General features: G+C 49.9%; 2 protein-coding genes across 2 annotated transcripts in view; both read right to left on the reverse strand.

The window, feature by feature from the left end:
• Positions 1–1,138: 1,138 nt before the first annotated feature.
• On the reverse strand, positions 1,139–20,375 carry Cacng8 (calcium voltage-gated channel auxiliary subunit gamma 8). The gene is made up of 4 exons (XM_055595668.1): positions 20,026–20,375; positions 5,651–5,734; positions 4,743–4,883; positions 1,139–2,169 (listed from the first exon to the last, which is right to left on the reverse strand). The coding sequence occupies exons 1-4, from the start codon at positions 20,201–20,203 to the stop codon at positions 1,415–1,417; spliced, it is 1,158 nt and encodes a 385-aa protein (XP_055451643.1). The 5' UTR covers positions 20,204–20,375; the 3' UTR covers positions 1,139–1,414.
• The window catches only part of LOC129667904 (uncharacterized), a 12,736-nt gene continuing 7,332 nt past the window's right edge, over positions 20,317–25,720 (reverse strand). The window contains exons 2-3 of the mRNA XM_055595623.1: positions 23,176–24,171; positions 20,317–20,490 (exon numbers count right to left, since the gene is read on the reverse strand). Coding sequence (XP_055451598.1) covers positions 23,192–24,171 — 980 coding nt within the window. The 3' untranslated portion in view covers positions 20,317–20,490; positions 23,176–23,191. The remainder of the gene's footprint in view (positions 20,491–23,175; positions 24,172–25,720) is intronic.

Below are 25,720 nucleotides of genomic sequence, written 5' to 3' on the forward strand. Positions count from 1 at the left end.
TTTGTCTCCAGGCTCTTTGCCCAAGCCTCCCTGCCTCTACACTTGAGCACACCCTGGAACCTCTTCCTGCCCCAGGACCTTGGTGTGTCAAATTTTCTGCCGAGGGCACTTCACCCCAGATCTGACTAGCTAATGCTGTTTTTTTTTGTTTGTTTGTTTGTTTTTTTGTTGTTTTTTTGACAGTGTACTTGGTTGCTTCTCCCCTCTCCCCCCCACCAAAAAAAAACAAAAAACAAAAAACACCTGAGTTAATTACCTCTTCTTGGAACATTCTGTAGCATTTCAGACCCTATCCCATCGTGTGCCTTTTTTTTTTTTTTTTTTTTTTTTTTCAATGCGGGAGTCTCATAGTTCAGGCTGGCCTCAGTTTCAATATACAGCCCAGGATGACCATGAACTCCCGGCTGTCCTTTCGCCTTCCATCTCCCAAGTGCTGGAATCGCAGACCACTGCATCACCACACCAGTTTGTGAACCGCTGGGGATGTAACCCAGGGCTTGTGTTCTGCAAGCGCTCTACAAGCTGAGCTATGGCCCCAGCGGGCCTTCACGTTTCTAAGTGTCATTTACTGGATATGTTCATGATTCTGTGATTAATGGTCATCTCGAGTACTAGATGGCGAACTCTCTGTGAAGACGCCAGGAACGCTATACTATTTTCTTCCCTACTGTGTGTTCAACGGCGCGTACAATGGCTAGCGGTTACGCGCGCGAGGGCGCGCGCGTATACACACAGGTAAAATTTCCAGGAATGAACGAACGGATGCGCCTGCGTTTATGTCCCTTCCTCCCTAGCACCACCATCTGTACCATCACCCGGTACGCAGTAGGTGCTTAATAAGCCCTTATCGAAAGATGAATGAAAAAGTGAACTAAATGTCAGCGCGCCCCTCCTTTGGCCTCTGCCTTCCGCTGGCCTGTCTCTTCACACAGAACATGTGTATATATAGTTGTAGATGTAACTCTATATTCATGTGCTAGAAGCCCCTCTCCAGGAGTTGGGCTGGGCTGGGCTGGGAGTCCCTCCCTCCCCTCCCCCCGCCCCGCCCCCACATGCACACAGCAAAACATTTAAAAAGAAAACATCTCAAAACTGCAAAAAACACCACGGCCCTCCCTCCCTCCCCTGAAGTCCCCCCCACACAAAAATAAAAGACAGCGCTCCCACGCCGGAGCCCCTTTTCCCGTCCCGTCCCCCTCCCCAAGGGTCCCTGCTTCGGAGCGTGACGGGGCTCCCCACGCCCTGGGGGGTGGAGGGTGCAGAGGGGTGCGGGGAGGGGCTAGAAGGCCCAGCGGTGTCCAGCGCGCTCGCGGGGATCGAACTGGGGGGCACCCCGATCCGGCGGCCTCGTTGCACGCGCGCCCGCGCACGCGCCCCGGACACGCCCCCCGGGTCCCCGCGAGGGAGCGCGCCCCTACACGGGCGTGGTTTTCCTGTTGAGAGTGTTGGTGTTGGACGCGGCGGTCTCTTTGGACAGGGTCCCGGGCGCGGGCGCTGCAGGGGCGGGCGGCGCGGGCGCGGGCGCGGCGGGCGGCCCGGTGACCGTGACCGTGACGCCAGACGCCGCCTCCTTCGGGAAGGCGTTGTGCAGCGTGAGGAAGCCCGCCGCGCCCCCGCGGTCCCGCTCGGAGCCCGCCCCGCCGCCCCCCGCCGCCCCGGCCGCCCCGCCGTAGGCGCCCACGCCGCCGCCTCCGCCCCCGGCGCCGGCCAGCCCCGCGGCCACGCTGCCCTTGGACGGGTCGCGGCTGAGCGTGTACATGGAGATGTCCGTGGAGGCGAAGCCCGGGCCCCCGGGGCCGCCGGGAGACGCATCCCGCGACGGCGACGCCTCGCTGGAGCCTCGGGAGCTGGAGCGGGAGCGGCGGCGGTAGCGGAAGCGGTAACTGGGCAGACGGAGGATGGCCGAGGGGCCGCTCCCGCCACTGCCGCCCGCGCCGCCGCCGGCCTTGAGCAGGTCCGAGCGAGACTGGCAGTGCGCCTCGCGGCTGCGCTCGATGTAGATGTTGACGGCCAGCACGCCGATCACCTCGGCCAGGATGAAGGACAGCCCGCCAAAGTAGAAGGACCAGCCGTACGAGTAGTGGTTTTTCTTCTCCTCGTCCCGCTTGGGGCCCGGCTCGCCCGCGTTGGCCGATATGTACACGATCACGCCGATGATGTTGCTCAGGCCTGGGTGGAGACGGTCATGTGGGAGCCTCGAGGCCGTGGCCGCCGGGTCCCCAGCTGGGCTAAGTTCCGCCCCGGGACTGTCCGCCCTGGGACTCTCCAGGAAGCTGGGTTAAACGCCACCTGAGCAGTCTTAAATCCTGCCCGCCTGCTCTAAGACCCACCTCATTGTTCTAAACTTCACTCGGGCGTCTAAGCCGGGCCCCACCGGCATAAACTCTACACAGCCGTCTAAGCCTGCTCGCCAAACTCCACCCAAGAGCTTAAGCCTCACCTTTACAGTCTCAACTCCGCTGGGCAGTGGTGGCCTTTAATCCCAGCCCTCAAGAGGCAGAGGCAAGCGGATCCCTGAGTTCGAGGCTACAGAATGAGTTCCAGGGCAGCCATGGCTACACAGAGAAACCCCGCCTCAAAAAAACAAAACAAGACAAAAAGTCTAAGCTCCACACTCATTGGTCTGAACTAAACACACTCCATTGGGCTAACTCAGCCTAAGAACTCTAAGACCCACCTCCAATTGTCAAAACACCAGAGGAAGCCAAGCTCTGTTCCCATTGGCCTAAGCCATCTTCGAGAATCTGAGTCCCATCCTTATTGGTCTGAACCCCACTACAGAAATCTAACTAAGCCTATTAATCTAAAGTACTTCCCTTAGAAATCTAGCCTCTGTCCTCTGTGTTAGCTCCACCCCCACTTAACCTGGCCCAGGGCTGCTCTCCGCTCAGCAGTTCCATAGGCCTCATCTATAGGGGTCTAAATTGCACCCCGATGTGACCCAGATCCTGCTTTGGAGCATTGTGTCAATGGCCCAGCCCTGTCCTGGTGATCTTGACTCCTCCCCACTGTCTTGGTATCAACCTCAGGCAGGTAGCCCAGGTAGCCCAGGTTCTGCCCCTTCTTGTCTAGCCTCCAATGGCCTAAACTCTGCCCCTGAACATGTGGGCCCAACCCTGACTGGTAGTTCCAGGCTCAGTTTCCGGGTCCTCTCCAAAGTCTAAGCCCCATCTCAACAGGGTCTTCTTCTTGCTGTAATGATGTAATCCCGATTTGAAGTGTCTAGGCACTGTCCATTGCTGACCTAACTCTCCCTGTACCACAGAGGCCTAGACTAGGCTATCTAGCCTAGTTTGCCCTTATTAGAACAGATCGCCCTTCAGCTGCAGGCCCACCCTCCAGTTTCCTAAGCTCCAGGCCCTGTGGGTATAGGCTAGATTTCCACCCTGACGCACACTTCTCCCAGACCCCTGAATAGTCCCCCCCACCGCCCCGTGCAGAGCTAGACCACTCTCTCCACAACACACACCCTGCTCTTTAAACGTGTTATAAACTCCCGTTCTAGGAGTGTAAGCCCATCTTCTAATCTAATCTCCACGGGGGGAGGGGGGTTAAACCCTGTGCCCTTTGGTCCAAACCATCCTGCAGAATCTAAGCAAGCCCCACTTCCACTGGCCTAAACTGCATCCCTGTGTAGAGGACAGCCTCTTCTGCATTCGACCCCATTCTCCAGCCCAAATCTTACCCTTAATGAGTGTGTCTCAGCTCTGCTCCTAAAGATTTATTATCCTGGCTGTCTGCTGCACTAGACCCAGTTTTGGGGGAGGGAAGTTCTTTAGTTGAGATGTCTCACAAAGCCTAGGCAGTCCTCAAACTCTCCAAGTAGCTAGGGATGCCCTTGAACTTCTGATCCTCCTGGATTCTGTGCAGCACCACTACATCGGGCTTATGCATAGCTGGGGATGTGCACTCTGTCACATTCACAACCCACGGCCCTAACTCCTGAGGTCACCAACTCAACGTTCTGGCCTTGCTCTAGCTTCTTGCATCATCCCCCTCCTTTTGAATTTTCCAGGAAATGGCCTTTCCTCCTCAAATAGGCAAAGGCCTGGCCTTCCCCACCCGGTGCCTGCGGTTTCTGTTTCCTGGGTCTAGAGCAGTGGTTCATGGCCTGCCTAATGCCAAGACCCTTTAATATAGTTCCTCATGCTGTGGTGACCCCAACCATAAAATCATATCTGTTGTTGCTTCATAACTGTAATTTTGCCACCGCTATGAATCATAATGTAGACATCTGATATGCAAGATATCTGATATGTGAACCTTCTGAAAGGGTCATTGGACACCACCCCAAGGATGTGGCAACTCACAGGTTGAGAACCTCTGGCTTAGAGGGTTTTTGAGGACCAGCCCCTTTTAGGCTCTACCCAGGACAGTTTCTTCCTCTTCAGGCCCTGTCTCCCTAAGACCAGTCCCACCTCATTATCCTTAGACTCCAAGCGTCTCAGGTCCCCTCCCCCTTCCTAGACGCCTCTCCTTTAAGTCTCTAGAATAGCTAGGAAGACTCTGCTCCTTGCCTCCCACTTTACTCACGGACACCAGTCTGTTCAGGCTGAAAAATTAAACCTAATCCTCTGGTACCCAGGAGTAGGTGGTGCTGCTTGAGAGGACCCTAGAAAAGCTCCAGTCCCCAGGGGGCGCTCGGGGCGGGCTGGCTTTGCAGTCGCGGGCGCACACATGCACACGCAGACACGCACGCGCATCCGCGGGTGGGCCCGCCGCCCCTTCCCTCTGCCTCTCACCTGCTGCCACGAACAGGATCCCCGCGCCCAGGATGATGTTTCTTTTGGACTTGTAGACGCGGGAGGCAGCCACGCACACGCCCCCGAGCAGCAGCAGGATGGCGCTCAGGATCGGGAAGATGCTGGAGGCCCGGACCACTCCTGAGGGAAAGAAAGAAAAAAGAGGAGAAAGCGAGGGCGGTCAGGCGGGCCACTGCACCCCGGGCCCGCCGCGCCTCCTGCCCGCCTCCCTCTCCGCTTAGCTAAATTTAGTTCGATAATTCTGCCATTCTGGTTCTTTTTTGGCCCGTTTATCCCTCTTGTTTTTTAAGTTTCTTTCATTGATTTTCTTCCCCATCTCCCCTCCCTTCTCTTTTCATCTTTATCTCGTTTCTCTCTCCCACTCCTTTTTCTCTCTCCTTGTCTTCATACCTGTTTTCCCTCCCTGCGTGTTCATCCTTCTCTATCTCCCCCCCCCCCCCCTTTTTTTTTTCTTTATCTTATCCCTCGCTTTCCCTTTCCACTCGTTCCTCGAAAATCAGATTCTGTGATTTCTTAGCCCACTTAAAGCAACCAATCATAATTAAGGCTTTTCCACGTTCTCAGGATAACAGCCCAATAGCAGCACAGGCTTCTGCTTGGAGCGTAGTCAGTCCCCGCCGCGGATAGCCGGACCCGCGCAGCAGCCAATCTACAACCCTGAACTACACAAAGTTGCCCGACCTTGGACGTCCAATCACCACCCAGGATCCTCCCCACCCAGGCCTGCCCCTCTGGGCGGTGGAGCTGAGCATCTGCACTTGGATTGGCTGGAAAACTAATCTAGGCGTGAGGTTCAAGCTCCGCCCAGTCCCTTCCTCCGCCCCTCTCCTTCCAAGTATCTGCAGCACACTTCCTTATCCCACCCGGATCCTCGAACCCTCACGTACGGAGCAGGTACTCTGCGCTGTCATGGTCGTAGTCCGTGTCCTCCGGGAAGTGGTTGATCTTCACGCAGACACCTCTTTTCAACCCTGGAGAGGGGATGGGGACGGCGGGCGTCTTCAGAGGTAGGGGAGGGGCGGCCCTACTGGTCTCCTCTACTCAAATCACGCCCCTGGACCCACATCCTTGTCTCTGCTCTTCCTGGGCTAAGTAGGAGTACTAGTCCCCAACTGCTGTCACACTCTGCACCCCTCAGATCTGTTTCTCACCTGTATTAAGGATGGTTTTTTAAAAGAAAGAGAAAGGGGTGGGGGAGGAGGAGGAGGAGGAGGAGAGGGCAGCTGTGGTGGCACAAGGTGTAATCCAGCACTACACCAGAAGCAGGAGGACGGGAGGTTCAAGGTCACGCGGCTACACAGAGAGTTCTGAGGCCAGCCTTGGTCCCTTGACATAGGAGAGGAGATGGGAGAAAAGCGGAGGGAGGACGAAACTACCTCAGAGGCTGCATCCTTCCAAGTACCCACCCACTACTAGAGACCTTTGCTCTCAATTTATGTGGTTACCCGTTCCCCCTGCAAGGAAGTCCGTTCTGGCTCCCCATGTCCAGGCATCCTTGTGCCCTAAGCTTACTGAGAAGGCTGGAAATGGATGGAAAAAACAGGGACTCCAAAAACACTGCATTTCCTGACAACCCGAAGATCATCTTTCAGCTTCACCCCTTCCTCTCAGCGATCCTCATCCTCCCAACCAGCTAGAGCCTATCTATGTCATTTGTGGGAACGGGTTCTGTGTTACTGCCCATGGTACATAGCTGGAGAAAAAAGAAATTGCATAAATACATTTATTCTCAGCTCCAAGCTCCTTCCAACCTGTGGGTCTTTGCAGATGTAATAGTGACGCTGCAGAGACAGTTGAGGGGCACACACGAAAGTTGGACAGTCCCTCTTTCTAGAGCAGACACTTCCCTGGGCTGCACGTGCATAGGTAGATGTTTTATATTCTTTATTCTCTGGCAAGCTCCGAGTTCCTAAAAGGGGAGGGGCTAAGGTCTGACTTCTTCTGTCGATACCACTGCATGGCACAGAGCCTGGCTCCCAGGATGCCTCAGGGAGCAAGGGAGACAGGGAAGGAGGGGATACTGGATGACTATAAAGACAGCAGAAAGAGGCTGGAACACAGAGGAAGAAATGGGAGTAAAGGAAACAATGAGTCTGAGGCAGAGTAAGCTGTGAAGACCCAAATACTTAAGTGTGTTGATTCCTGTGTTGATTAACTCACCTGATATGCAGTGAAAGGGAAGCTTAGGAAGTGGCTCTGTGGGTAAAACCCATGCTGTTCAAACATGAGGACCTGAGTTCAAATCCCAACACCCACTTTAAAAAAACCAGACACTGTCACATATACCTATCACTTCAGTGCTGGAGGGAGGGGTCAGACACAGAATGATCACTGGGAAGTAAGGCTTGAGAGTGGATACAACAGATCCTCTTCTGGCTTCTGCATGTGTGTTCACAAACCACACAGAGAAGACATAATGGAGCTGGTAAGGCGGCTCAGTTGGCAAACATGCTTACTGCCGAGCCTCACAACCTGAGTTTGATCCCTGGGACTCACACCTAGATGGAGAGAATATGCCTGTGCTCCCCCCCCCCATTAATTAATTAAGTTGTAACTAAAAGGAATAAGGTTGGTATCATGTAGAGACCAAATGTTTGGTGCTGAGAAGCCCGCCTTGGGGCATAGAGAGACGGTGCAGTGCTGAAGAGAGCACTTGCTGCCCTTGCAGAGGCCCCAGGTTGATCTCCTAACACGTGCCGTCTAGCCACTGTCTCTAACTCCATTTCCATGGGATTCTGTGCCTTTTCCTTGTTTCCGTGTGCCACATATGCACACAGTGCACACACACACATCGAGGCAGGACATACATGCACAGAAAATAAAAATAAAGCTTTTTCCAAAATCCCACTGTTTTCTATTGGGCTATCCCATCCTTATTTTGTCACACACACACACACACACACACACACACACACACACACACACTGTTTCCATGCCTTCACATATAAAAATCTAAAGAAGAGGCCCTAACTCAAGGTGTTGGTATGAAAATGGAGCTCAGATAAAGAGATTTAACACACTTTGCCTGGAACATAATCAAATGTTCTTTTAGCTATTGTAACCTGTGTTGGTCAGTTTTGTGTCAATTTCGCACATGCTAGAGTCATGTTGGAATACAAAACCTCAACTGAGAAAAGGCTCCTGCAGACTTGCCTGTGGGAAAGCCTATGGTGCCTTTTCTTGACTGATCACTGGTATGGGAGGGCTCAGATCTCTGTGGGTGATGCCACCCCTGGGCTGATGCTCCTAGTGCTATAAGAAAACAGGCTGAGCAAGTCCTGAGGAGCAAACCAGTAAGTACTCCTCGGTGGTCCCTGCTTTAGTTCCTGCCCTGATGCCCCAGGATGAGAGACTACAAACTGTAAGATGAAATAAACCTTTTCCTTCACAAGTTGGTATGGTGTTTTATCAAAGCAATAGAAACCCTAGGCAGTAGCCATTGTTCAGAGGTGGAAAACAAGGCACAGAAGGATTCAGCACTGATGGATGAAGGGAGCAGAGCTCACACCAGAGGGTTCAAACACACAGCACTAGACTGCCAGATCTCAGATGTTCATCAGTGCATTTCCAATATCCCAGACACTTCATCACTCACAGTAAATGCTTACTGTATGCTTGCAATGAGGGGCTGGGTATGTAGCCCCATTGGTAGGATGCTTGCCTGACATGCTCAAAGCGAGAGGTTCTATCCCCAGCACCACATGAACTGGATGTGGTGGTACGTGCTTGTAATCCTAGCACCAGGAGACAAAGGCAGGAAAATCAGAAGTTTAACACTATCCTCAGTTAAGTATTGGCCTTCTTTACAAGACTGGAAGAAGAAGAGGAGGAGGAGGAGGAGAAAGAGGAGGAGGAGCTTGTAATGAATGAACAGGCCAAGATGGGGGGGGGGGGATGAACAGGTTGAGATTCAAATAAAAGAAGGTTTTGGGGGCCAGCAAGTAGGCTTGATAGATAAAACAGCATGCCATCAGGCCTATGATCTGAGTTCCATCCCCAAGGCCCACCTAGTGGAAGAAGAGAACCAACTCCCCAAAGTTATCCTCCAGATTTCCACTAGGTTCACATTCTCAACAGTGAGCATGCACATGAGTGCATATGAACACACACACTCATCAATCAATCAGTGTAATGCAGTATTTCTTTAAAAGATGTTAGGGGCTGGTACTATGGCTTAGCAATTAAAAGTGTGTAATATTTTTGCAGAGAAACTGAGTTCTGTCACCCAGCACCCACATTTGTAGCTAAAGATCATCTGCAACTCCAGCTCTAGCAGAATCTGAAGTCCTCTTCTGGCCATTGTGAGCACTGCACTCATATGCGCGCGCGCACACACACACACACACACACACACACACACACACACACACACACACCTAAAATTTAAAACCATATATTCAATGTCACTAATCATTTTGGTTTGGTGAAGAAGGCTGGCCTCAGATTCATCATCCGCTCTTTTCATCCTCTCGAGTGCTGGGATGGTAAGTGTACAGTGCCACACTCAGCCCAAGATACCGCTTGGCATCCACTGGGAGGACAAAGTGGCAGCAAAGAAGGTAACAAGTGTTTACAGAATGTGGAGAAACTGGAATATGTGCACTATTGGCAGGAATAAAGTGTACTGCAGCCACTACGGGACAAAGTATGCTGTGTAGGGTCCTCAAAAAGTTAATGATTTGGGACTAGAGAGATGGCTCAGTGATTGAGAACACACTCTGCTCTTGCAAGTGACCTGAATTCAGCCCCCAGCTTCCACATGTCAGTTCACAACCATCCCTTACTCCAGTTCCAGTAGGTCTGGTGCCCTCTTTTGACCGATGGGTTCTCAGGCATTCTGGAGATTAGTTATAGAACAACAGGAATTCACTCAGCCTAACTTAGCTGCATGCTTCACAGTAGATAATATGGTATAGGAGATGTAACTCAGCGGGTAGAGTGCCAGCCTAGCACGGGAACCGAAGGACCCAGGTTCAATTCCTCAGGTAGTGGCACACAGGCCAGTAATCAGGAAGATGACGTACTCAAGGTCACGCACAGTCTCAACCTCCTCTGGCCCACCTGGCTGTGTGAGACCCTGTCTCCAAACAACCCAAAACAAAATAGAGTATCACCACAACAGAAAACTGGTCACTGCTCTCTCAGCAGATGAAAAGCACATGCTGTGCAAATCTGCCAGCTGAGTTTGATCCCCAGAGCCCATGTAAAAAGCCAGATGTGGTGATCATATTTGTGACCCCAGCACTATGGTGAGACAGGAGCTGGAAAGGCAGAAACTGCCCAGGAGCTCTCACTGGCTGGCTAGCCTAGACTATGCACCGGGGCAGAAACAAGAAAGACCCTGTGTCAATGAGGTAGGAAAGAACCAATTCCTGAAAGTTGTTCTCTGCCCTCCACACATGCATCATGGCATGCCTCCAGCATGTGAGCAAGCAGGAACACACACAAATACAAATAAATACAGAAAGCTTGTTTTTAGAGACAGGGTCTCATGTAGCCCTGGAACTCACTATGTAGAAAAGGCTGGTCCTGAACTCACAGAGATCCACCTGCTTCTGCCTTCCAAGTGCTGGGATTAAAGGCAATACTTTTAAAATTAGTAAGATAAGTAAATTTATAATGTGTATATTTTGCCACAATTTAGAAAAAAGAAAGATCTTCTGAATGTAAATCTTCATTCTCTTTCTCTCTCTCTCTTTCTCTCTCTCTCTCTCTCTGTATGCATGTGTGTGAAGGTCAGAGGTCAACTTAGGGTGCCTTCCTCAATCATTTTTCACCTTATTCTTTGATACATGGCCTCTCAGCTGAACCTGGGACCATCAATTCACCTAGGCTGTCTAGCCAACAAATCCTTGGTCCTTCCTATCTCTGCCTCCACAGTGCTGGGATTATAGTGTTATGCACATGGGTGCCAGGGATCTGAACCCAGGTCCTTGTGGGGCAAGCACTTAAATAATTGAGCCACCTCCCTACATGTAAATTCTATCCATCAGCACACTCACAATGGTTTGACGAGTTAAGATGATGGTTCATGTTCCCACCTCAGAATGGTAGGAGTCGAGTAAGGCTGATCACTAAAACACACTGAAGGCTGGGCATGCAGTTCAGTTGGCAGAGGGCTCAGCTAACTTGGACAAAGCTCTAGGTTCCACTACCAAGCACTGCATCAACCATGTTAACCCACACCAGCATGCAGGGAATACAGAAGAAGGATCAAGAGTTCAACTCATCCTCAGCTACACACCAAGTTCCAGGCCAGGCTGGCATTCTGGGATGATATTCATTATCAACTTATCACCTATGAGGCAAGCCACTGGGCATACCTGTGAGTGATTGCCTCAATTAAAGTAATCCTCCAAGTATATCTGTGATTAATTTCCTAATTAAATTAATTGATGTAAGAATCCAATTGTGGGTGGGACCACCATCTCTTGCTGCCTAAGCAAGAGATCCTGAACCATATAAAGTGAAGAAGGTAGGAAGGACATCGAGATGGCTCAGCAGATAAAGAGGTACCTTCTGGGAAGCCTGATAGCCTGGTTTGGATACCAAGAATCCATGTGGTGGGAGGAGAGAACTGATTCTGACCACAAGTTGTCCTCTGACCTCCACACATGCTCCATGGTGTAAGTTCTCCTCCAGCCAAATGCAAATAAACCAGACAGTCAGATAGGCAGACAGCAGACAGGCGTAATTAAAGTGGAGAGAGCACACGGAGCACTCTAGCATGCATGCATCCGTCCACTGCTCTCTGTTCCTGACCTGTGGCTGTGACCTGTCCTTGCTGCCTTGGCTCCCCAACAATGATGGGCTGTAGCCTGGAACCATGAGGCAGCTAAAGAAACTTTGCACCCCTTAAGTTGATTTCATTAACTATTTTTGTCACAGCAAATGGGAAGCAAAACTAACAGACACATGAGACTCTGCCTCAAAAAAGGGGGTGGGGAGGAGAGTAAGCAAGATGGCTTGGGTAGAGACACCGTCAAACCTGATGACCTGAGTTTGATGTCCAGGTCTCACATGGTAGGAGAGAACTGGCTGCTACAAAAAGTTGCCCTGACACCCACACTCATGCAGACACACACAAATAAATAATGAGATTAAAAAAAAAAAAAAGAATCTAAGACATTGTTAGTAATAATACCCTATCACTGTGTGCCTACCACTGCTGAGCAATAGACAGGGGGGTCTACTAACTTACTCAGTTCTTTGCACAACCCTCTAAAGTCTACAGGTACAGGATCCTGCCTTTATAATTGAGGAAACTGAGGCACAGAGGCTGCCCCACACCACACAGATGCTGCATCCTAGGGAGAAGTTTCAGTTACAGCCAGGTTTCAAAGGTCACAGAGCTCTGGCTTTGAACCAATTTCTCTGGACACCCATCCCAGACCTGCTGTGTCCTGGCAGTTGCTGCTCTTAGGGAACAGAAAGGCCCTGGGCCTCAGTCTCCTCACTGAGAAATGAATTTGATACTGTGGCTTTAGAGGGTTCTGGTGCAGTTCCAATGAACTGAAACACAGATCCTGTGGCGGTTACAGCACACACCAGCTTCTAGGATTTGAGCCTAGTAGGCCAGGAACTTTATTAGAATTTTCTTTACTTATTTATGTCTTGCTTTTTTTCTTAAGACAGGGTCTCTCTACAAAGCCCTGGCTGTCCTGAGACTCACTATGTAGACCAGGCTGGCCTTAGACTCACAGATTCCCCTGCCTATGTTTCCCAAGTGCTGGCTTAAAGGTGTGAGCCACCACAGCCAACACAGATTTATTTTATTTTTAACTGGGGATTGGTGGGTATGTGCACATGAGTACAGGTGCCCTTGAAGGCCAAAAGAAGGCATCAGATCCCTTTGGTACTGGAGTCAGTTGTGTGTCACCTGACATGCATTCTGGAAACTGAACTCTGGTCTCTTGGAAGAGTAAGTAGCAAGTGATCATAATTGCTGAGCCATCCTTCCAGCCCTGGCCTAGACAGTTTGTTTGTCTTATTTTTATTTTTATTTTTTTTTTATGTCCAGGAATGGTAGTGGGATGGCCCTGAGTCTCTACAGCTCCCTCCCCATGCCCTGGACCTGCTTAATATACAAGGGTGTGACAGCTATGGACAGGACACGTGAACACAGGTCCAGCACGATGAGTCCCTCACATGCCTCAAATTGTGGGTGCCCCCGCCTGAGTCACTTCCCTTCTCAGGCCTCCAGCTTCCTGCTCTGACAAACAGGAGCCATAATAGCACCTTCCCTGTGGCACAACTGCAAAGACTCCACGAGATAACAAGGCTGGCAAAGTGCTGAGCACAGGAGTTTGCAGAGTCAGTGGCAATAAGTGGGGCCATGGGGCCAGACTGCGGGTCCCCAGACAGAGGCTGGGAGCGGAGCTGAGAGTTCTCAGAAAGAGGCTGGAATACGGCTGTCCAGTGTGGATCTCGCCACCCAGCATGGCAATAGGCATGGACTATGAAGGGAAATGCACTGGAGTTCATAATAAAAGGGAGAGGAGCAAGGGGAGAGAGGAGCAATGTCTCACACTGCTTGTAAGGGCTATTTTGGTCACGCCTGCTTAAATATTAAGTTCACCTGGTTTTGTTTTCACAACTAGGAATGGAGCCCAAGTGCAATACCAGAGAGCCTCTCCGGTAGATTCTAGGCAAGCATCCCACCGAGCTCCAGCCCGCCCCTTGCTGAAATATTCTAGGCAGACACTTTGCTATTGAACCACACCACCAGACCTCTCGCTAGTGAACTCTAGGAAAGTGTTCCACCACTGAACCACCCAGAAACCCTTATCGATAGATTTTATGCAGGTGTTTTACTATTGAACCTTGCCTCTTGCCCTCACAGAAGCACGGAATGGAGGAGCTCTGAGCAGGTGCTCTATAGTGAGCCATACTCCCAGCCCCTCAGTGGGAAATTCTAGACGGGTGCTCTATCACTGAGCCACACCCCCAGCCCTGCCTCTTATTTACTTTGATGTAGCTACTAGGAAAAATTAATTACATATACAATGTATATTTCTGTTGGCAGTGCTGAGTACTTAGGGAGGAAGGATTCGGATTTAATCACTTGAAATACTAAGAAGAAGAGTACCATGTAATCAACAGTACCCGGATGCACAGCACCTGCTAGCCACCTCTACTCATACCAATGCAGATGACCCTGATCTTGTGAATAAGACACTATTATGATCCTCCTTCTGCCACAGTGGAAATGAAACTGGGAAAGTTGAAATATACATACAGCCCAAGGTCATGCTGCTCTAGGTGGCAGACAAGGGCAAGCCCCTCCGTCTTATTGTAGGTTTATGTCTCAATGGCAACATTCTATTCCATTCCAGATACCACAAAGGAGGACAGAGACTGAGTCCTAGAACACAGACCCACCGAGGGTCCACCTTCTGCACACACATTTGAATCCCCCATGAGCTGGAAGCTGGTGTTTTTGTTGCTTTGTTCCAGACCTAAATTTCAATCCAGCAGCTACAGTGTCTTCGCTGTGTGACTCTACAAAAGACACTGCTTCTCTGAGCCATTACTTTCTCTTGGGGGTGATTACAGTAGCTCTTTAGCAGGGTTATTTGAGTGACACATGAATGGCAGTTACAGTAACAGTCAAGGCAGCCTTCATAAGCTAGCTCCTTGACACACTAACCTCCTTTGGCTGCAGCATACCCACTTCCCCAGTCTTAACTAAACATCTGATCCCTTCTCAACTCTCCTGGGGTGCATGTATCTATCTCCCACATACTTTAACCCTTTGTGGTATTGGTTTTATTTGCCAACTGGACACAACCTAGAATCCTCTGAGAGTCTCGATCAGGTTGGAATGTGAGCAGGTCTGTGGAAGACTGTCTTCATTGCCTTAACTGAGGTGGCGGTATTATGTGCCCATTGTGGGTGGCTTCATTCCCTGGCTTTGGAGTCCTGGGCTGTATATGAGAGAAAGCTGAGCACTAATGTACAAGTAAGCAGCATGCATGCATTCATTTTCCTCTGCTCTCGACAGTGGATGTGATGTAAAAAGTTATTTGAAGTGTCTGCCTTGATTTCCCCACAGCAATCCACTGCAACCTGGAATTGTAAAGATAAAAAGTCAGCCGGGCATGGTGGCACACACCTTTAATCCCAGCACTCAGGGAGGCAGAGGCCAGCCTGGTCTACAAAGCAAGTAGAGAACAGCCAAGGCTACACAGAAAAACTCTGTCTCTAAAAACCTAAATAAATAAATAAATAAATAAATAAATAAATAAATAAATAAATAGTAATAAATAGTAAAATAAATGAATAAATAAAAGTACCTTTCTCCTTCAAGGTATTTTTTTGACAGAGTATTTTATCATAACAACAGAAATAAAATTAATGCTTTGTGATTGTCTGTTCTTTGTTTTCTTTTGAGACAAGGTCTTGCTACGTAGCCCTGGCCCATCTGGAGTATGGGTCCTGCCTCAGAGATCCTGCATTGGCCTCCAGAGTGCTAGGATCATAGCAATGGACCACCATGCCTGGCCTCAAATGGTTTTTGTTTGATTTTTCTTATGTTTGTATGTGGGTCATTCTAAGGAATTCTACTCCCTTTGAGACAGGGCCTCTTGCTAGAGGCTACTATGTCCAACAGGCATCAGTGATGCTCTTGTCTCTGCCTCCCCAGTGCTGAGATTACAAGCATTTGCCACCCTGTCTGGCCCTTTATGTGGGATCTGGGAACTGAACTCAGGTCCTTGTGTTTGCAAAGCAAGCACTTTGTGAACCTGGTCATCTGTTCTTCTTTTTCTCGTAGACAACCTTGGTGCACTCCTGCACTGGTGTCCATCACTTTGACATCTCCAGCCAGGTTGCTTCCTTGATGTCAGCCCCCCAAACCATGTCTCTCACAGCCTAGAACAAAGGGAGGAAAGGAAAACAAATGGGCCAAGCCAAACCTAATTGACAAACAGCTTTTCAATTTGTAAAGGAGGGTGTCAAGGAAGAGTGTGATTTCCTGACATGTAAAATGGCATGAAATTCAGGCAGACATTTTGACACAGACCTTTTATTATACCTGCTTGGGAGGCTGAGAGAGAAGAATTGCAAGTTCAAGGACAGCCTGGGAAACTTAGTGAGACTCTATCTCAAAATAAAAAGAAGGCTGAGGATACAGCTCAGGGACACAATGTCTTCCTCACATGCATGAGACCCTGGGTTCCATCTGTGGGGGGTTGTCGGGAAGCCAGGTCCAGTGCTCATGCCTATGGTCTCAGTACTTAGGCTGTTGAGGCAGGAGGATTATGTGAGTTCAACCCTAGCCTGAACTGTTCACTTAACCCTGTTTCAAAAACAAAACAAAACAATAATTCAGATGTGAAACTCATGCTTGCAACCCCAGAACTTAAGTGACAAAGGCAAGAGGATCTTGTCTGGGCCAGTAAAATGATTCACTGGGTAAAGGTGCTTGCTGCCAACTCTGATGACCTGAGCTCCACTCTGGAACTCATATCATAGGAAGAGAAGAGCAACTTAATTGCCATGAGATATCTGCTGACTTCAACATATGTGGCCATGGCATGCATGTGTATCACACACACACACAAACACACACACAATAAGTAAATAAATAAATACATAAGAGTCTGCATAGAATTCCTACTTAAACACACACAACACACACACAAAGTTAATGGCTAACCTTGGCTACATAGCAAGTTAGAAGCCAGTCTAGACTATATGAGACCCTATCTCAAAAACCCAAACCAAAAACACATAGAAAGGAGACAGAAAGATGGAGGAGGGGAGGAGGAAAGGGAAAAGCAGAGGGCTTGAAATTCAAATGCCGGTATCTGTGGAAGATTCAAAGCCAGCCTGCAGCCACACTCACATTCGTACAGCTGTTTCCACCAGCAGTGGCAACACTGTGTGCTCCGCAAAGCCTGAAACCGTTGCCATACTGCGTGCTGTAAGCCCTTCAGGACACTGCCTCTCCTGTCACAGGCATTACTTCTCAGCTGTGACGAGTTCACAACTGAGCCTGTGATGTCCCTCCTTAACAATGAGCTAAATAAGAGAAAATAAAGGAATTTGAGCAAAACGTCTGTGCTTCCACCTCCAGAGAAGATCCTCCACTGTCGATTGCTCTGGCCAAAGCTTCGGCACCACCTGGGAGTTTCTCACCTGAGGTGATTTTTATCCCCACCCCCCCAGGGGAATGTAGATAATGTATGGAGACAATTTACAGTGTTGGTTGTCACAACTGTTGGGGGGTGGGCGGGACTAGACAGAATAGAGAAGCAGATCAACATCCTACGATGCAGGGCTCAGCCCCCGCCACACAGAATTCTCAGGCCCAAAATGTCATCGGGGCTGAGGTTCAGAAGCTCCACCTCTGAGACACCCCTCACCCTTCTCCCTCTCAGATCCCACAACTGCTCCATCAGCAATGCCATCCCACGGGGAACTTTGGAATATACTATGAGTTCAAACCGAGACTCCCACATTCTCCCTTTCCCAGTTCCCCTTAGCCATTTCTTGGCACAGCAGCAAGAGCCATCCTACTGGACCTGAAGCCAGCTCACACGGCTCCTCTGCTCTGGAACATTCAGTGGCCCCATCTCCAAAAAAGCTGAATCTTCTGTGGGATACATACGAACCTCTGAGATCCAGAGCCTATTATTTCTTTGACCACACATTCTTTCCTTCCTCCGTGTCCTAGCCACACTGGTCTCCCTCTGGCGGCCACAGATTCATGCTCACCTCAGGGCCTTTGCAACTGTTTCTAGAGCCCATACACCCATGGTGCCTCCAAGACACTTCTCTCAAGCCACCAACCAATATCAACTACTATGTGAAACTCCTCCCAACAACTGCCTCCTTCTCCTCCTCCTCCTTCCCCCTGAGATAGGGTTCTCTTGTGTAGCCCTGGCTGTCCTGGAACTCTCTTTCTAGACTGGGCTGACCTCAAACTCAGAGACCTGCCTGCCTCTGCCTCCTAAGTGCTGGGATTAAAGGCGTACTCCACAGCCGCCCGGCTCCTCCCAGCCTTCTTGATTAACTCACATGCACAACCCTAATGCTTCCCTCTCTCCGTTTCTGCTTTTTCCCTAATTGTTATCTCCATTATTCTTTCTCTGTCCAGAGCAGAAGATACTTAAGTCAGATATCTGTATGTTTTTATCCCTCATTGCTCTTGACTTGAAAAAGAACCTAAGGACCATGGCTCAGTGGGTAGAGGTTTTTGTTTCCAAACTTGATACACTAAATTCAAGTCCATTAACTTACATGGTAGAAGGAGAGAAATGATTTTCACAAGTCTTCCTCAGACTTCTACATGAACACCGAGACACACAATCGGCAAGCACACGCGCGCGCGCACACACACACACACACACACACACACACACAAATAAATAATTAAATAAATAAAAGGTTCAGAGCCTGCCACACAGAGCCAATAAAAACCGATGGATAGAGAAACATGAATAAATGAGTGAGTGGATGCATGAATGGCATACGCTGTCATGGAGGGTCCAGGCACAAACTCACATATTTGGCTCTGTACCCCATGCCTGGTCAGGCCGGAGAGTGGATGTGAGTGACATTTCAGAGGATATGTTGGAGAGTAACAGAGCAGAGGAGGGGTATGAGATGACAGTGAGCAGAGGTCTCTATGACACCTGAGTGACTCCATAACAAGGTCTGAAAAAGTGTCTACCACTCGAATAGGGCCGATCAGGGTCAGTTCAGAACACGGGCCCTTGGGGTCAGATCTTCTGTGATGGCTCACCAGAGGCCAAGAGTCGGGTCTTCTGGGAACACTCTCCCTGCTTTGAAACATTGGCGGCTGGCTTTGGTTTTCAGTATGAAGCCCTCCACAGACTCACCTTCAAAGCCAATCCATTCCTCACTTGAAGTGAGTGATTGGACAGGACAGAGGAGTCAGAGGCAACAAAAAAGAAGACACATAAAATGGCAACATGAAAATTTTTCAGCCTACTGGTGGTAGAGGAGGAGGACCTCACAGTGAGGTACCCAGAGTCTGGCTTCCCAGCCCAACACCTCTATAATCACGAAAGGCATACCTGAAATGTGTACGAAAGAATTAACATGGACAGTGGGCTAGAGAAGAAGCTAAAGAGGAGGACAACACGTGAACATCTTGGAGAAAGAGGGGCCTGGCAAGGAGACAGATTTGAGGCAGAAAGCAGCACAAAGAAAACTGTTGGAGGGAGAGTAGAGAGAAGCAAGGGGTCACAGAAGAGCCAAGAAGTCTACTGGGTAGAGTAGAGAGAGTCCTGGGAGTCTGCTGAGGAAGGCATGCAGCTGTGGAGACGGAGGAAGACTGTTGTGAGCTTGGGAGAAGTCCTGATGGGAGAACTGAAGGCTGCAGATGAGGAGAGACAAAGACCTATAAGAAGAACTGTGACCAAGAGAGACCAAAGGAGGTCATAAGGCATAGCTCTGTTTCAATGCTGGGAACCCACAGAGCCAAACAGGAGAGGAAAGACATGGAGAAGGGGCAGGAATGGTAAGGGCTTGTGAGATGGTTTGTGGGTGAAGGTGCTTGCTTCTAAAAGGCTGACAACCCAGTACCCATCCCTGGAACCCACACAGTAGAAGGAAATTGTCAGCTCCTGCAAGCTGCCCTCTGACTTCCGCAAGCACACTGGAACTTGCACACAGTAAAAGAAAGAAAGAAAGAAAGAAAGAAAGAAAGAAAGAAAGAAAGAAAGAAGAGAAAGAGAAAGGTTTTAAGAGGGCTGGAGAGATTGCTAAGCAGTGAAGAACAGTCTCTGCTTTTCCAGAGAACCAGACTCCAGTTCCCAGCACCCATATCGGGGAGCTAACAACCTTTTATAATCAACTCCGGGTGTATCAGAGGCCTTCTTCAGGCTTCCATGGGCACTTGAACACATGCGAGTGTACAAAACACAGACACATTCAAATATATATATATAGTAATTCCACATGGCTCACAACCATCTGTAACTCTGGTTCCAGGGGCTCCGACACCTTCTTCTGACCTCAAAGGGCACCAGGCATGCATGTAGTGCATCGCTGAACATGCTGGCAAAACACCCATACACATCATCAAATACAATTCAAAATTAAAGAGAGAGAGAGAGAGAATCCCAGAGGAGGGTTGGGAGGTAGGACTGGAACGCATGGAATCACAGCGCCTTGAGCAGGGACGCACACCCTCAAGACTTTGGAGTGGAGACTCAGAACACTAGCTGTCAGTTTGCTGGAGGCACAGGTTTCAGAGGAGGCGGCCAGCCAGGGCCTTCCTGCACCCTACCTTCCAGGCAGCATATCCGCCAGAGGCCCGAGTGTGTGAGGCCCCCAGGGTCCTTCTTCTCCGAGGAGCCACTGCCCCCGCGATGGGGCGGTCCGTCGTCCCCTGCCGTGAGGTTGGTGGTGTTGCAGATGAGCGCTCGTGTGTAGAGCCAGTAGTCAGTGCTGATGGCAATGGTCATGAGGCCAAAGGCCGCGAAGGCTCCTATGGTGGTCAGTAGAACCTGAACGCCCTTTTCGCACCACAAACCTCTCTCTTCATTCCAGCGTTTCAATGACTCCAGTTTGACCACGGGCAACCGGGGGGCCGTGGGCCACCACCGGGGCAGCGGAGGCGGGGCCGTGCCGGCGGCTGGGGGGGGTCACAGCACAGGCAGAAGCTGGAGCCCTCGAGGGGCCAGAGGGGACGGGGGCAGCAAGCAGGTGGCTGCACAGGCGGCGGAGGTCAGAGTAAAGCCATGGTCTCCAGCTGGTGGAGGCAAGAGAGGAAGTAAGTTAGTCCAGTGAGATGACTCCCCCTACCCCCCACCCCGCTCAAAACTGCTACCTGCTAAATTCAACTCAGAGATTACCCCTCACCAGCCAGATCCTCAGAGGTCATGACCCAGGCCCCTCTGTTCCTTTCCTGTGATCGCCACTGTCCTCTTGTGAAACCAACCCTCCATTCAATCTCCACTGCTATCTCCTAAAAAGTCTGCCGCCTCTGTTCACTCCTTAGAACCCCTGGTCCCTATTACCAGCCTTCTCACATACAGCAACACACACACACACACACACACACACACACACACACACACACACACACCTGCACCTTGTAGACCACTGCTCGGGAAAAGAGAGTCCACATCTCCAGTTTTGCCTTCAATGTCTCTCCAACTTAGAGGCCACACTGTCAGATGGGATTTAGTTGGTAGGTGTTGGCTTAGCATGCATAAAGCTGTGGGTTTGATCCCAACCACCATATAGATGGGACTTGGTGCTGTATGCCTGTAATCCCAGCACTCAGGAGGTTCAGGCTGGGGAATCAGTTCAAGGAAATCCTTGGCTACAAAGCAAGTTGGAGGCCAGCCTGGGCTACATGAGACCCATCTAAAGAAAAAAAAAGCTCACTAATTTCACTTTTTTTCCCCCTTCTCCTCCTTGGCAGGATACTTCCCTCCCCCAAAATTCCCTTTTTGTCACTCAATGGCACCTGGCATTTCTCCTATAATTTATTGTACTTAGGAAAAATAAATCTCCCAATATCCCCCTAACTTAAAAACTAATCTTCCCAAGTGACCCTCACTATTCACAGGAGTACATAGCTCCTCAATGGCCCTAACACTTCCACAGTTTCCTCTATGTAGGCCTCTCTTCTCTCTGAGCCCTTGTTTCTCAGGAATTGGCCTTGTACCTTGGACACATCTTCAAAGTGCCAGAGCATTAAATAAAAATTCTGAGGCCTGGATTCCCACCTGAGAAACCCCAATTTAATGGGTCTGAGAAGCGGTCAAGCTCCCTAGGGAATTTCCAAATCCCCTGGATTAGGAAGATTACACCCTGTACCTCCATCGTGTGGACCCTGTAGTCCCTCCTGTGTCCTCTCGGGTCATTCATCTATCTCACTTCCAACCCCAGTGGCCTGCTAGGTTTTTGACTCAAAGAAAACTCCACACTGTGTCTTGCTTAAAAGTATTTGGAACCTGACCTCTGTTCTCCCTGCAACTCACACAAACTCATCATTCCCATTGCTTTCTCCTCCATTAAGAAAAATTCGCTCTGTGAGCTTCACAAGATTTCATACTTGAAGCAATTGCTTCCTCCAGACCCCAGTTTGCTCTCATTCAGAAATGTCCTCCTAATACCTAACCTATCCAAAAATACAATGCTCCACCCCACCCCCATCAGCCCAGCATGCTTGACTCTTGCTCTCGGCAGAGACACTTCACCACAGCCTCAGTAATCTACACAAGGGAACCCACCAATTCTAGATCCCCCCAGGTGACTCTGTACCCCACACTCTCTTCAACATATTAGAACCTGCCCTCTCAACTTTTTTTTTTTTTAACATCATAGAGTATCCCCCTTCCTTTGCCCACTTCTTCCACCCACCAGTTTCCAGTACCTCCTTCCCTTAGGAAAATCCCCTCCGCAGGCCCAGCAGACTGCTCTGGAGCATCCTTCCCCACGACAATTTCCCCTGGGCAGGAACCCACCACCTCCAAAATAAGACAAGCAAACAAAAAGAAAGCTACGAAACTACAACTCTTGCTTAGGGATAACTCATTCCCTGTCCATTCATTTCTATCTTCTACAGGATCCCACCACTGTGCCTCTTCCTTGCTGTGTTTCCCTCACCTGTGTCAACCTCCTCCCTTGACTTCTTCCCCAAACCCTCCTGTAGGAAAGAGTCTGGAAGCTCTGAGGATGAGAGGCATCAACTAGAAACCCCGGGTCCCGGTACAGGGTGACCTTGGCCTCCCCGGTTCCTCTCTGACTCCACCGCCCCCACCAGCTGGCCCTGGACTGGGTCTACTCCCAGGAGGGGACCTAGAGAAAGGTTGTCTATGGGGGGTGTCTCCATGGCAACAGGGCCTAGTGCCCCACACGTGTGCTCCTGCCTACACACACACACACACACACACACACACACACACACACACAATCACAGCCCCTTTCTGGGCCCATTCCCAGCTTTCCAATTTTCCAGGCTGGCCCCTGACCCAGACCGAGTTTCTCTCTGCCTGCCTCTGGACATGCAGCTGCCCCTCACCACTACCACAGAAACCACCTCCACTGTCTTTGCAAATTGTTCCTTCCACAGACATGAGCTCTGACCCCAGCATGTACCTCTTTCTCATGCCTGGTGGGCCCTACATCCTGGGATGGAAGGAAAAGGGGACCAGGAGGGACTTTCTTCATAATAAACATTTTAAGAGCTTTTCATTTTTGTCAATTTGATAGACAATCTCTTGGCTTTGGGGACTCTTCATTGAGTCCATCTGCAAAGAAAAAAGGAATAAGGGACCCCCCAATCCTAAAGCTTCTGGATTGAAGAAGGGGTCACAGTCCTTCATTTAAGGGACTAGCTTTTTTTTTTCTCTCGGAATCAGGGGGATTCACAGAACCTTAATTCTACACCCACCCACCTCCGATTAATAAAAAGATCTCTCACCTCAGTTAACGATAGGTCAACTCTCCGATGCACTGGGGAGGGACGTCCGGACCCTGCTGCCTGCACCCCCCCAGAGGCACCTCTGAGCTCCCAATTCTTGCAGCTTCCCCCTCCCCCAGCAGTAAGGGACCCAGGCGTCCGACCTGGTTGAGAGGGGATGGAGATGAGGAGGCGTAGGAAGAATGGGGGTGCAGAGTGAGGGGGAGGGGATCTGGGCGTAGCTCGGAGCTTGGACCGTCAGGATGTGTGGGGTCGGGATTAAAAAAAAAAAGGTGAGGAGACAATTTGGTTCTCGTGTCGCTGGGTAAAGTGCGGAGCTAGAAGAGAGAAGGAGGGAGGAGGGAGGGAGGGGGAGGGGAGCTGCTGAGGGATGGGGGAGCCTCCAAGAGGAGAACGATGAGGGGGAAGGGAAGTGGTTGGGGAGCAGGGTCTGAGTGGCAGAAGGAAGCTGAGGAAGAAGAGAAACAGATCCAGAGAGGGAGGGAGACGTAGAGAGACAAGGAGAATCGGAAAGACAGAGAGACCAGAGACTGAGAACAGAGGTGGGGGAGGGAAGAATTTGGGGGAGGCAGTGACTGGTAGCAGAAGGAAGTTGAGGAGACACACACACAGAGAAATATCCAGAGAGAGAAGGGGACAGAAGCAGGAAGATATGCAAAGAGAACAGCAAGAGATGAGGGAGAAATAGAAGGGTAGGGGGAAGCTTGGGGAGGGTGTGGGGAAGGGCGAGGAAGAGGAAGAGGGGAGTCGGGGTCTGGGCCACAGAAGGGAAAAGGAGTAAGAGACAGTCATCCAGAAAAAAAAGGAGGAGAGACAGATGGGGGAGAAAAAGACTGAGAAGATGAGAAGAAGGAAAGCAGTAGAGGAAGGGGTGAGGAGGAAATTGGGGATGGGGGCAAGGGAGAGAGTAAGTGGTGAAAGAAGACAGGACGAGAGAGAGAGAGAGAGAGAGAGAGAGAGAGAGAGAGATTGATTGATTATGGGAAAGGGGACCAGCTCAGATGCACTGAGGAAGTCAGAGATAGAGGACACCTCTGCCCCCTCCCACCCGCAACCCCTATCCCCCTGATCTCTACCCCCACTCCCATTTCAAAGCCAGCACCCCCACCCCCACTAGCCTCCATCTCTTCAGCATGGCTTGCCGCCGCCACCGCCTCTTCCTGTTGTCATAGCAACAGGATCCAGGCGCCCAGCCAAGGTTGGCAGCAGCGGCCGGAAATGAGGGGAGGGCCTTTTTAAAAAGACCCCAGGAATGCTCTCTTCACTTTCCCCCCAAAAAAATCAAGGGAAAGCTGAACTTCTCAGGGTCTGTCTCCTCTTTCCCCAAGTAGCGGGGCCTAAGATTTCTTCTAAATGAACCACAATTCATTTACAAGCACAGCCAGCATTTTGAGTTTTACCAACAATTTTCTTTTTCTTGGTACCCTCCGCTTCTACCGTACTCTGATGGAAAAGGAGGATGTCTTTCGTTTCTCATCAAGACAAGAGCCAGGTTGGGGAGGAAAGAAGATAAATAAGTGTATCCAGGACTGGGCTGGAGAACTAGGCAACAGTTGTGAGCATAGCTTTCACTTCTTGAACTAACCAGTGAGTATGGGATGGGTCAATTTGAGGTAGAAAATAGATTATTTTAGATTTGGTCTTGGTCTGAGTTTCAGGACTGTCCCTTAACTTCTGGATGACCTTGGACCAAACATTTCCTGTCCTTCTAAACTCAGTCATTCTAGGGATCAAAGTTACCTTCAGATAAAATGAGAACCTGAAAAGTCTCCTCACATATTTTTTTATGAATGGTGTAAATTGAGCCAGATGTGGTGGTGCACATTTGTGATCCCAGGGAGGTAAAGATAGGAGGATCAGGAGTTCAAGGTCATCCTTGGATACACAGGAAGTTGCAGGTCAGCCTGAGCTAGATGGAGGGGAGGGGGGAGGGGTCACCATAAAAATCTTAAGCCCTCGCCAAGGTTTGTCTCTGCCTGGGGCTAGGCAGTTTACAAACCACTTTATTTCAAGAAATTACTACAAAATCTTTGTCAGACTGAGACTGAGATGTGATCATCCAAGATCACCCATGGGATGGATACAAGGCAAAGCTGGACTGAAGCAGCCTTTTTGTGGAGAGAGGCCAGCGATAGGTGAGTTTCAGAGGCTTTTCTTTTAATGTGTGTGTGGTGTGTACGTGAATGAGGAAGGATGTGTGCTGTGGCATGCATGTGAAGGTCAGAGGGCAACTTGTAAGAGTTGGTTCTCTCCTTCCACCGAATGGGTCCTGGAGGTGGAACTCAGGTCATTATGCTTGCATGGCAAAGGCTAATCTTGCTGATTCTCAGAGTCATTTAAACATATCTTTACCAGGGCAATTCTCTGTCCTGGGAGTGAACAGAGGACAACCTATGTTCCTTTCTATATCATTTACTTGATATATTTTGTATCTCTTGGTACCCAGTTTCTCAAAAATTCCACTGGTCGCTTCCTTCCTTCCTTCCTTCCTTCCTTCCTTTCTTTCTTTCTTTCTTTCTTTCTTTCTTTCTTTCTTTCTTTCTTT

This window comes from Psammomys obesus, unplaced genomic scaffold (assembly GCF_907164565.1).
Source record: "Psammomys obesus unplaced genomic scaffold, mPsaObe1.curated_primary_1811, whole genome shotgun sequence".
In the NCBI taxonomy this organism is placed as follows: domain Eukaryota; kingdom Metazoa; phylum Chordata; class Mammalia; order Rodentia; family Muridae; genus Psammomys; species Psammomys obesus.

What these genes read in the sequence shown, in the direction of transcription:
- Cacng8 (XM_055595668.1), bottom strand. Translation starts at nt 20,203, where the DNA reads ATGACCATTGCCATCAGCACTGACTACTGGCTCTACACACGAGCGCTC. An exon ending in CAGCGCAGAGTACCTGCTCC is followed by an intron (nt 4,884 to 5,650) that starts GTACGTGAGGGT and finishes TCTTTCCCTCAG; the next exon opens with GAGTGGTCCGGGCCTCCAGC. An exon ending in GATCCTGTTCGTGGCAGCAG is followed by an intron (nt 2,170 to 4,742) that starts GTGAGAGGCAGA and finishes GTCTCCACCCAG; the next exon opens with GCCTGAGCAACATCATCGGC.